Here is a 12,840-nt window from a genome sequence, read left to right as displayed (position 1 = left end):
GTTTATGGGGACTTACTACTTATTTTTAACTGTAGGTGATTTCTTTTTTTCTGCCAATTTAGGTGAAGTGTTCCACAATATTAATAAAGAGGACCATAGACATTCTGCACCGGTTGCACCACGAAATAGTCCTACCAGTTTAGCATCCCTTCCTTCACTGTCTCCTGCTGCACTGTCTCCAGCCTCCACACCACATCTTCCAAACCTAGCTGCTCCTTCTTTCCCCAAAGCTGCTGCAACAGCCCCTGGATTTGTGGATCCTCATTCGGGTCTTTGTCCTGCTACAGTTGCACCTCCTACTTCAACCACAGACAGCTCTGTAAGTGCCCCACCAAGTGTCTGCAGGTAAGTTTGTTGTTATTCTTGCCATTCTTTTTTTTTTTTCAATAGAAGGGAAATGAAAATACAGATACCTCTTCTCCTTTGACACTGGTTGTAGTGTGAAAGCTGTGTTTGTGTTCAGCAAATGAAACCAAGTGCAGATACTTAGTTATGTAACTTGGTGTGAGACTTCTCAAATATGATTTCCGTTGTGAAGTTCAGTTACTGAATTTAGAGGCTTGAAAACAAATGTTTGCTCACTCAGAAATATTGCCTGGGATATACAAGTCAAACTATTCTTTCTTACTCTAATTACTGGTTGGTGATTGCTGCTGCTGAGACACAAACCTATTGTATGACATACCTGTTTTCTGTCATTTTGGCATTACATGGATGGCTGATATCCCAGTTTGAGAACCATTGTTCCTGTTAGAGGCAGGAAGATGTATATATTTGTTTATCATAATTATTATTACTATTATTATTACATAACATTTTGTACCTTGTTCATTATCATTAGGGTTTTATAACCTTTTTTTAATTTAACATAGTGATCCTGATTGTGAGGGCCATCGCTGTGAGAACAGTAACACATATGATCATCAGCAGTATGATGGAGAGGAGAGCCAGGATGAAGATAGCTGTTCAGAGCATAGCTCCAGTACCTCAACTTCCACAAATCAGAAGGAAGGAAAATACTGTGACTGCTGTTACTGTGAGTTCTTCGGCCATGGAGGAGTAAGTTTTTGTATTTTAAATTGCTTTTGTTTGCTTTTTTGTCACTTACTCATCATAGGTTGCCTGTGATTTATCAGACTGCATCTTAGGGGATAGCATTGAAACTCACTCAAGAAGTTGTAAACTAAATTAAAAAGTAATTTTCCTCTTTGAAATGAAGGATTGAAATAAACCTTTTCAGTTCAAAGCATTTAAGAGCAATAAAAATGACTAAAATATTTAGAAAGCAACTGACTTGAATCATAGATGCCATGTTTGACTGAAACTAGAAACAGGCGCACTGAGCCATTTAAATAACTTTAAAAATTCATTCACTCGTCTGTAGGTCTGTAGTACTGTAGTTACAATGAATGTGATGAGGTGTGGTAAAGGTACACTTTATATAGGATATTAGTTTAAATCTTTACGGCAATTTATGAGCTAATCTGCTATCTGTAAAAATATCAATCCTCAAAGTATTCACTTTAATATGATTTTTTAAAAAGGAGAAAAAAAAGAGAAAAGGCTCTAGATTCTTAGCTAAAATATAACACATTAATTTTTTCTTAACTTGTAAATCTGTGTATGGCCTCTTCCAATAATAGGTTCACTGGTACAATTTGAGTCACTGGCATTTTTCCTATTTGAAGTAAAAGCTCACTTTATTTGCCATGTATTTGATCAGGTCAGTTTCATCTTAGCTCTTCAAGTGAATTAAAAGCCACTACTCTGTGGCTTAAAGGGGCCAGGGAGGGCATTCCATTTCTTCTTGCATGTTTCCACTATGTCCATGCTTGATTTGTGTTTGATAGTTACCTGAGTGCACAGTAAGTTATTCATTTTGCTGAAGTGGCAGAATGTGACAGGATTTTTAAGTTAATAGGCTTTGTTTTGCCTGTTTACTGAGTTGAACTGGTGTAGCTGTGAACAGATGGGCACCAGGTCTGGTACAGGAGCAGAGGGGGTAAGGCATCAGGAGGGGAGAGGCAGTGAGGAGTTGAGAGGCAGGAGCAGTGGCTGGGAGTACAGATATGGAACATGATGCAAGGATTCCACTTGCAGCAGTGTTAAGTTATTGATGGGACTCTGCTGGAGGGTGTGCTGGCAGGCTTCAGTGCAGGATAATCAGCCCTTCACAGGTACACCCCAGAGGCTTGTGTAGCCCAACCTCTGAAACAGATTTCATAGGGAATAAAAACAGAGTAAACGTCTGCTCATTTGAAATTTTCAAATACAGCATACCAATCACAAGAGAATATGGAAATAAAAGACACAGTATTTTTCCTTGATTTTAAAGGTTATTTCTTTGTCTTCTTACTCATGCCATTCTCCTCAAGATCAGCTGTTCATTCAGTTGGAAAATACAGTTCAGAAGCCAGCACCAAGTCTGGCAGGTCTGTTGCCTGTTAACTACACTTTTGGTTCACATACAATGAGTTTGATAGTCAGGTTTGGACCTCCTGTGTTATTTGAAGGGAGAGTATTTTGAAATTTCAAAATCTCCAAAGCATTAAGTCAATGAAATTTTTCCATTCAGTCACTAAACTTTTGTTGCATGTCCTTTAGCCTCCAGCTGCACCAACCAGTAGAAATTATGCAGAGATGCGAGAAAAGCTTCGTTTACGTTTAACGAAAAGGAAAGAGGAGCAGCCGAAGAAACCAGATCAGATCTCTGAAAGGGAAAGTGTTGTTGACCATCGAAAGGTGGAAGACTTGCTACAATTTATAAACAGCTCTGAAACCAAACCTGTCAGCAGTTCTCGTGCAGCCAAGCGAGCCAGGCATAAGCAAAGAAAGGTAAGACATAAAAGTATGTTTATCCCAGACCTCACACTTTTGAATCTGTGCACTCCTCTCAAGTATGCCAGTGTACACTGATTTATCCTAATGCTGTAATTGTGGTTTGTGGTACACTGCCAGTTTGTTTTTACAACTGGCTTACCTGTTTGGGGGCTATCTGAGGAGTTATGTACTAGACTGGGAGGATTCCTGAAAATGCCATTGTCATGTGTTTTGGTGCAAGTCAGCTTTATATTGGGATCTCCCACACTTCAGAAGGTTATTTCTGAGTATCAGAAATGTTATAAATTTTATTGTTTTGTAGCATTGACATCTAAAAGTGATGGAAGTTAGAAAGTCAGTGTTTCTATACTGGGATAATAGTTTTAATAAAGCATGTCTGTAGGAAGCCAGGAAACATAGGTCAGTGCTTTTATGAGAGAGGAGGAATTGCATTTGGTATTTTTAGAATAATTGCACTGAGCACCTTGCTGTCCTGATTGACAGAGGTTAAGTGCTGTGCCACGTGATGATACAAAGGGTTATCCTGAGCTGGAGTGGCAAGCTGCAGAGAGGGGACAGGAAAGAAAAAATTACAGGTTGCTTTCAAATGAAAATTGGCAAAAAAGATTTCTAAAAAACTCCAATGTGTAATAGTGAAATTATTTTCTTGAAACAGTATTTTCTGAGGATAATATAGAGGAAATATGAAAAAGGAATAACAGAGGAAATACCCTGTTTTTTTTAAAGTTGGAACAGGCAGGAAACCTTTTCTTAGAGCAAGTCAAGTATCAACCATAGGTATAAAGTTCAAGGCACAATGTAATTGGTTGCTGAATGTTTTTGATTTCTGGTAAGCGTGTTATGTGATCACACTGTAAATATTTTCTTGTTTGTGGATTTTCTTCTGGCACTACTTCTGCATTCTTTAAATGCTTCCATGGGTTTGGAAGACCTAATGTTCACAAGTTAAATTCTTTATGTTCATGTTGTAGCACTATTCAGTATCTTGAGGGTTTAGTGGATTATTTATAAATAAAATTAACTTTGTAAAATTTGCAATGCAAAATTCACTTTGCTCTTACAGTGCAGTTTGAGCGTAAGAAGTGGAAAATTCCTATAGGGTCATTCTCATGAGCCATTCTCATTTTTTGAATGACTTCTGTAACTGTGAAAAAGTAATGCCATACAGGCACCTCTAAACGTGCAAGAAAATAAATGGTCATGATTGTTCTCATTGTATGACTTTTGTTTCATTTTGCTAATGATGCAGGATCAATGCTGCACAGCAAAGTTTTAGGCATTGGCAGTAATGGCTGGCAAAATCCCTTATGTCTTTGTTTTGGTTAATGAACTAATGGCTGACAATGGAAAACTGCCATCCTTAGGATTTTTGACAACTTCTAATGTAGCTATTATTTGCTTAGTGTTCTGGTGCAGAATGCTTTTAATTATTTTCTTCCTAACATTGCTGATCTCTGAAACAGAGCAACTCTGCTACCATATCAAGAGAACAGGTGAATGATAGAACCTAATGTAAGCTTGAATTACCTTAGAAACACACACAGTCTTTGAGAAGGAAGCTGAATTTTTTGTGGCTGTGGAAAACTTTAATGTGAAGTTAGGCTTAGCAGTAGGGAAGAAAATATCAACAGCTGATCTTCTGTTATTAACTATGGTCAAATGAGTTACAGAAACATAGAAAATATGAATAGAGAAAGGATTGTAATATATTTTAAAGGGCAGCCTTTGTATACTTAGTTGCTTGCTCTGCAGAATTACAGATTTAAGTATGTTCATATGTTCACATCCTAGGATTTATAAAGAAAAATAGTAATAATCCCTAAAACTCTTAATTTCCAAAATATTTGTCACTTTCAATAAACCTATTGTTACTTTGCAGCTTGAAGAAAAAGCTCGACTTGAAGCTGAAGCCAGGGAGAGGGAGCATCACCAGTTGCTTGAGGAGCAGAGGCGGCGTGAGGAAGAGGAAGAAGAGAGACTGAAACAGGAATTACAGCGGCTCCAAGAGCTTCAGCAGTTACGAGCTGTAAAGAAAAAGAAGAAAGAGAGAACAAGTAAGGACTGTCCGAAGGCAGATCTGCTCCCTAGGAACTGCCAGGCAGTGAAGGAACCTGTCCCAAACACACCCGAAGACATTCAGAATGGTACCCTTGAGCAATCAGAAAAGATGGAAACCTCAGCTGGTTCACTGTCAAGACATGTGAATCACACAGAACAGAGGCCAGTTCTAGACACGGGCTGTGAACTGTCCAATCCTGTAAACACTAGAGACTCGAAGCTGCTTTATCAGAAAGAGGGCAGTGTAAAGCAGCATGAGCCCCTCTCTTTTCTGCTTGATATTATGCATCAACATAAAGAAGGAAACAGCAAACAGAAACTAAAACAGATGAACAAACAGTGTGTTGAACAAGTTAAAAAGCCTGTTGAATCCCCCAAAGCAGCTGAGATTCAGATTAAAACCAGAAACCAAATAGAATCCAAAGCAAAAGCAGCAGAGCTCCCAACACTTGCAGAACCTAAAAAGGATGAGAAGAAATTAAACAATAACAACAAAAAACAGTTGAACCATGTAAAGGAAGAGAAAGCACCTGTAACAAGTGAATCCCCATCACCAAGTGAACAGCAGCAAAATAATAAGCTTATACTTGCAGATTCTCCTCAACCAAAAGGCAAGAACAAGAAAAACAAGAAGAAAAAAGGAGACAAAGTCAACAATTCCATTGGTAAGTGCGTAAGAAAGTTGAAGAACTTGGGTTATGTTCTGTTCTTACCATTTCATTCCAGAAGTCTGACATATTTATCTTCAGGCATTCCTGACAATGTAAATCAGAGAAACTGAAAAACTGGTGTCAGGAAAAGTCAAGTCATCGGAATTTCAACACTTAAGAGATGGATAGCATTTTAGTCAAGTGGAGGATGCTTTTAAAAACAAATGAATAAGCATATGCTGTAGGTTTTGTAGGGGGTTTTGTTTAGGCTTTCGAGGAGACTGGCTTTCTTTTCTTGCTTAAAATAAATATATTGTTTAATTAAATAGTATGTTGAAATCTATTTTGAATTTCTTTAAAAACAAGGTTGTTTCTCATACTGCATTAGGAGTATAGTCTGAAGTTGGTCTTACTCTTTAGGCAAGGGAAATAAGGGGATTCTTCAGTCCAAGAATGGTCATTCATGTATAAGTATGCAGTTTTTTCAGTGGAAATAATTCCTTTCTTACATTAATTACATCATCAGGTAAACAAATGAATACAGAAACTAATTTACTATTTTTTATTTGCCAGAGTGAAAAATTGTAGTGGTATGTTAATTACTTGATTAAGTTGATTGTGTTCTCCATATTAACTCATTCTAGTCAACAGAATTATTTTTATTTCTCAGAAGTAATACAACTGTAGAAGATTAAGTGAAGCAAGTTGCACTTTAATAATTTTATTTCCAACTTAACTTTTTTATTTGCCTGAACACATCCAACAGCTAATACCAGAGCTGAAAATCACACAGAGTTCTGGCCCATTGGCTTTGTCAGCACCATAGTCAAATTGCTGTTCTCAGGCACCTCTTTGTTCTTGCACATCCTGGGTCCCTCCTGGGACTACCAGTTGGGATGGCAACTTTGTGGTGTGGACATCTGTCTGCTTGGAGCACCTGGTCATTCCCCTGGGATCACCTGGCAGCTGAGTGGTAACATCGCATAAATTCAATATATGTTAGTTCTTGCTGCTGTTCTGACTGGTAAGCACAGCAAAACAGGAGACCTTCATGCCTTGGCATTCTCTGCCAGTGTTTCAGAATACTTACTTTTGTTAAGCTTTGTTAATAAAAATGTAAAGCTAATTCCTGGTTGCAGGAAGTGCTAGGGGTTTTTTTTTTTTAGTTATTTCATGGTTGGATTGGGTCAGCCCACTATCTCTGTTTTTAAATCTGATGCCTAATGTTTCCATTCTATGTCAGTCAAGCAGCAATACAGTATGGAACAATTTTCTCTGACATCTTAGTACATACTTTGTTGTGGTGTGTTTGGGTTTTGGCTCTTTTAATTTATCAAGAAGAATGTACTCCAATGATTGGAGCAAGACAAAACTCCAGAACTGGGATCAGAAAGAGAAGACTGCAGACATTTGAAAGAGAAAATATGGAAGAGGGTGTTTACTGTAGGAGAATGCAGGTATCTTCCTGCATCTTGTCCTCCTTCCTGCCCCCACCATTTTTTTTTCTCCTGCTTAAGTCAAGTATACTTATAATTTCCAAATGCTAATGTTTAAATGTGAAAAACTACAGGGACATGTTTCTGAATTTGTCAATAAAAAATTGTGCTGTTCTCTGTAGACTTGGGACTGGATTTTTACTTTAAGTAGTTCTAACTTCACAGCTACAAGAAAGATACTGTAATACACGATTTTTCATGTAGTTATAATTTTTTTAAGATACAGGGTTGATGTACCCAATTAGCAAAGATACAAAGATTGAACTGAGAAAAAAAACAAGAACATGAAAGGAGGGAAACAAAGCTTAGCGGGTTTTAACTGAGTTTTCAAATGAAGTGTTAAAGCAGTAAATATGCTTTTGGTGAGATCTCTGTTTCTTAAAGAAATGTCTTCTGGCAGAGTATTTTTACTTCTTGTTACAAACAGGCTAAAGAAAGCTAGGAGTGTTGGGGAAGCCCTGTGTTTGTAGGGCTTTATGCTTCCTCAGAAGTAAGTTGAATAGCAAATACATGCAACTTTTAAAATTACCACGAGTGTCTTTACCATGAGTTGTCTATCCTCATAATCTCAAGGATTCTGTAGTCAGGTGTGTTCATGGTGGTTTTGGTTACTTGCTTTGTCCCACCTGTTTTTTGACATGTATTGTAAAGCTGCTTCAGAAGTGAGACTGGAGTGTATATGCAGTGAGAAAGAAACTTCCAGAGGAAAGTGTTCTACAAAAATGTGTGGATTCCAATGCATTTCTTTTTAAAGTCCAAAAGAGAACCATATGCTGAGATAGTACATTATACCAACAAGCTCTATGGTGACTTCTTTGCTATATTGATGTGTTAAATATTTGTTTGGGGTTTTTTTAATGAAGTCTAATGGTTGCTAGTGTGACTTAAACTCTTGCAGACACAGCCTGATCATCATGTCCCAGAGGGGGTACAGCAACTCTAAAACCCAGAAGTTTCCAAGTATTTTTCTTTATAAATACTGTTTTTAAAATGTTTCTAGAGCTACATTTTTAGTAGTAAGACCAAAAATTTAAGGCATTAAACAGCTATGTGATTCATCAAGCCCTCTGTATGATTTGGTTGCTCTTATGTGCATTCCAGGTACCTTTTGGAGCCCATGCAATAAATACATTTACTGTTAAATCAGCTCTTCTTTTTTACCAGTCTAACTCCTTCAAGTCTGGGCAGAGATACTATTATAGGGGTTTTAAGAAGTGTCTATTCAATTATAGGTGTGTATTAATTCGGCGTAAATATGAATAATGAATAGTCTATGAGGTTCAGTCAGTTCTCCAAAGACATCTTTAATGCAGCTTCTTCCTCTCTTCTTCCCCCTTCCCCATGGAATCTAACATAGTGCCATCATTTTTTCTTTGTAGATGATGTGTTTCTACCCAAAGACATTGATCTAGACAGTGTGGAAATGGATGAAACAGAACGAGAAGTGGAGTATTTTAAAAGGTAAAGTGCTGTAATCCCTGTGCATAATGCTGTTGTTACTACTTTCCATGTGTCATGGTTGCAAAGCAAGCAATAACACCACCACACCAACCCCCAACTTAATAACTAACTCCTGTCAGAAAAGCCTGTGTTGTAACACAGCAAATCCTGTTACAGCTGACATTCTGAATGCTGTAACAGTCACCAGAGCTGTGATCTGTGGGCACAGCTCATGGCTGAATGGCACAATTTCAGAAACAAGTGCCAGAATTATCTATGTGACCCCCCCAGGTTCTCATAAAGACCTTCAGAATATTGTCAATTACCATTACTTATAAGCAAAGTTTGTGTGAATATTTCCTTTATTAGCCACACAAGCCAAATACAGATTAGTATTTTCGTTTTTTAAAAAAGTGATTAAGTTTCCAAAGAGATACTTCAGAGAGGTTTGTTTTGTTTTCTTCCTTGTTTACAGGTGTTAGTTGGGAATTTTATACTGTACATTAAGCAGAGATGAATAGCTGTGGGCTAAGTGTCTTATGCCAGACTTTAAGAGGAGATGCTTATCCTAGAATCATAGATTGGTTTGCATTGGAAGGAGCATTAAAGACCATCTAGTCCCAACCCCCCTGGCATGGGCAGGGACACCTTCCACTAGAACAAGTTGGTCAAAACCTCATTCGTCTGACCTAGTACAGTGACAGTAATAATATATGCCTATGCTTGTGAAAGTCTTTTCTTCTGTACTTTTTGGTTGATTTTTGGGATTTGTGCACCATATTGAGATTTGGACTTGATAATTCCTTGTCGGAATATTCCAACTCAGAATATTCTGTGATATTAGTTACCTGTAAATTCCTCAAATATGAGGAGACAGTTCATGTTTAAATAGTGTAGCATGTGTTCTTCCATAATACTGAAATGTCTTTGAATTTGTTCTCCAGTGGTGTCTGGTTGTGCTGGTTCCCCATGAATACATCTAGTGAGCCTTTCATTATGGTAGTAGCCAAATCTGTAATGTCACAACTCAGTTTCCTGCAATTAAAAGATTTAGGACTCAACAGTATTATTTCCCAAAGCAACACAAGCCATTTGTTACAAGAAAAGACTTTCAGTATGGATTTCTTTTCTAAATTTATATAATTTTCATAGACTACATGCTTGGGATGTAATGTGTGTCTGGGTCTTGCAAAGAACTGAGTACTATTGCTGCTTATTATTGTTACAAAATGCATATATCTGATTATTTCTGGAGTTACAATGTGCAAGACAAGGAAATTGTCACAGGTACCTAGTCTTAAAAATTATTTTTGAGTGGTGCCAATTAAAGGATTTTTTTTTAAATCAAAATGCAGGTTTTATAGAGAAGCTCTGTTCATCAGTTGTTTACTCTCAGTAGAATGAATGAACCAGTGTATTACATTTTTATAAGTGCAGTTGAATTTTGGGGATAAATTTGTCAAATGTGATTCCAGCTGAAGAGTTAGCGCTTTAAAGTGTGCTGTTTTGTAACCCATTCACTAATTGATGGACTCTGCTCCTTTACTGTCATCTGTTAGGAAGTGTCAAGGTTTTATGGATACCTGTTTAGAAAAATAAGTTCTGATAAGTTCTGTTTTAGGGGAGAAAAACAGCTACTTAATGCCATTAAGGCACCTTTAATACCTAGGTTCTCTACCGTTTGGTAATGCCCAGAATAATACTTGGAAGGCTAGTAGCATGGCATGTTCTAGTAACCCTACATGGCAATGAGCTGCACAGGCTGACTGAATGCATGTTTTTCACTTGTAGTTCATTCATCGTCTTCTCTTCTTGTTTTGTAGTGGTATAATAGATGGATGCCTTAATTACACCCTGACATCATGATTAATATTGCACACTGCTTCTAACCAGCACAGAAAGAAAATACTAAGTCTGATTGTAATCTTCCACTGTACCTGTTTAATTGTGCTCCTTCTGTCTGCCGCCCTTTTTTGACTTTCAGTTGTTACAGAAGCAGTGTAACCTTCCAGAGAGAGGTTTGCACTGCTTTGATGCAGTCATGCAGCCTTTAGCCTCACCAAGCTGCACCTTGCCTCAATAAAGTTCCTCAGCTCAGATTAACAGTCCCTGAAAGGCCTGCATGTGGCAAATTTTTCCAGAGTTATTCCATAAACTGTGGTCAGTGAAAGCAAATAAGAAGATTTTTGTTCTAGGGGTGTTTTTTCCAGGCACATGGGCTGGAAAATCTGCTGTATTAGAGACCTTCTTTCCCCAGGTCTTTGTCTCCAATGTAGCTTTGCTGTATTAAGAAGAGAAGCACAGTGTCCCATGCCATTGGTGATGCTGCTTTACACAACATCTACCACTATTTCTTACCCTTTCAAAATTGTTGATGAATACAGCAATGCCATTTCTGTTTCTAGTTGACATTTAACATGGTTCTGTGCTGCTGAATGTGCAGCAATCTTTATTACCTCCTTCACTTAATTCTAGTAATGCAGTAGTGTTAAAAGTAACTGGTTTATGATGTATTTGAGTGATGGACAAATGATTTTTTTTCTTTATGCATGGTTTTTTAAGAGATTTTGTCTTTCTGAATGAGAGCTTCTCTCCAAAAGAGGGATAACACATGTGGATTGATTTTAAGTATACTGATTTCACTTTATTGCTCTTTTTCTTTTCAGATTTTGCTTGGATTCTGCCAGACAGACAAGGCAGAGACTTTCCATCAACTGGTCCAATTTTAGCTTAAAAAAAACCACCTTTGCTGCACATTGAAATGACACAATACAGGGAGGGAACCCTGCAGGAATCAATGAACGACGACTCCACTTACCTGTCCTGCTGTGCTGAGAGCTTATCTGGTCTTGAGCCAGTGCTGCCTTGCCTTGTCCCCAGTGCTGTGTGGATCTGCACTGAACCCTTTGGCCTGATAATTCTTGCGGACTGAAAAATTGCCACTTTCTACCTGAATTTGTTAGCTTGTGTGCTTGTAGTCTGTGAGTGAGACTTACTTGATTGTAGCTGTATGCCGTTGGAGTTGGAACAATAGCTCTTTTCCATCTCCTTCTGAATGCCTTGGCCTCAGAGACTTTAAATTGCTTAGGCTTGGGTGGAGGCCAAAATACTAGGTTGCATCATCTGCAGTGGCTCCTGTCACTTCTGCATCTAGCTATGTTTTGTCATTCTGACTCCTGACAAAGGAATGGACCTAGTCAGTTGTGCTTTCATCTGCTCCAGAATTCTCCTGACATGACTTCATGAAAAGAGGCTCTTATGGGACAAGTATTCCCTCAGTTCTTTCACAATCTACTGTTTAAGAGTGTACAAGTTACGCTATTTGTGTTTTGATTTTTTTCTTCCTGACTTGTAGCCAGCTTGTGTAAGAATACTTGCAGAATGAGAAAATTTAAAAAAGAACAGTACTCACACTATCAAATCTGTTATAGAGTGTATAATTGTATTAACACTGAAGCCTAACTGGCTACTTTTTTAACATATTGTTAAGTAATATTAAAATCATGTCTTTCTTTTTGAAAGATGGAATACATTAGTATGGCAGATGACTTGTGTCTTGCTTTTTTCTCTGTGGGTGGGGAAAGGGGAGAAAGAAACATCCAAAAAATTTTGTAAACTGAATTTCAGCTGTGTCAAAGTTGGTCAGTGAAAGTTTATCAACTTTTCTATATTCTCTGTTTGCCAGCTCATATGATAGGAAAAACTGTCTGCTAGAGCAAGAAAGATGCCTCCTGATTGCTGGAACTAAGCTTTTGTGAATTACTGTAATGTTTCTATTTCAGTGGATCATTTGTGAGCAAGAAGGTAATACAGAAATTTCCAGTTCAATAGCAGTGCAGTAGTGAAGTAGGTAGGTTTGATGCTGCTGTCAGGTAAATGGTTCACAATATAGTGATGGTTTGCAGTTCCATAGTATGCCCAGTGAGAAAGAAGATGGGTGATTTAGGAGCTTGAACTGTGTAAAGATAGCACACTTGCAGGAGTTCTCTGATACTCTGTTCAGAATAGAGACAACAGAAGCTTTTTTACTTCTAGATGACCATACCCAAATTGTAAGGCTTTTTTTTTTTTTGTTAAGAAAACGGATCTTCCATTCAGCATATATTTAATGTCCTTTCCTAGAGCTGTTGCACAGTTTTCTTTCTTCTGCTTGTTAACACATTTTTCTGTGATCCACCCCCTGGGCTTGGAACTGAATTACAAGACAATGTCATTACACTCAGCTTGGGACTTGGGAAGGTTTGACAGGCGATTGCTTTCATGTCCCCTGTGAGGCATGGATGTGGCAGGATTGGGTTGGCTGCAGACCACTGAAACATCTACAACTTCAGATCCCTCTTTTTTGTTCTAGAGCT

The 12,840-nt window shown here is 37.9% G+C and overlaps 1 protein-coding gene across 2 annotated transcripts in view; it reads left to right on the top strand.

Moving 5' to 3' along the window:
- FAM193A (family with sequence similarity 193 member A) overlaps nt 1-12,020 on the top strand; it is a 75,299-nt gene extending 63,279 nt beyond the window's left edge. For both annotated transcript variants that reach the window (XM_053941130.1, XM_053941129.1), the window contains 6 exons: nt 63-345; nt 873-1,059; nt 2,605-2,835; nt 4,721-5,564; nt 8,425-8,506; nt 11,152-12,020. In XM_053941130.1, the coding sequence (XP_053797105.1) occupies nt 63-345; nt 873-1,059; nt 2,605-2,835; nt 4,721-5,564; nt 8,425-8,506; nt 11,152-11,245 (1,721 nt within the window). In that variant the 3' untranslated portion in view covers nt 11,246-12,020. The remainder of the gene's footprint in view (nt 1-62; nt 346-872; nt 1,060-2,604; nt 2,836-4,720; nt 5,565-8,424; nt 8,507-11,151) is intronic.
- The last annotated feature ends 820 nt before the right edge of the window (nt 12,021-12,840 follow it).

This window comes from Vidua chalybeata, chromosome 4, assembly GCF_026979565.1.
Source record: "Vidua chalybeata isolate OUT-0048 chromosome 4, bVidCha1 merged haplotype, whole genome shotgun sequence".
NCBI lineage: Eukaryota > Metazoa > Chordata > Aves > Passeriformes > Viduidae > Vidua > Vidua chalybeata.
This window is presented reverse-complemented; position numbering and strand designations above follow the sequence as displayed.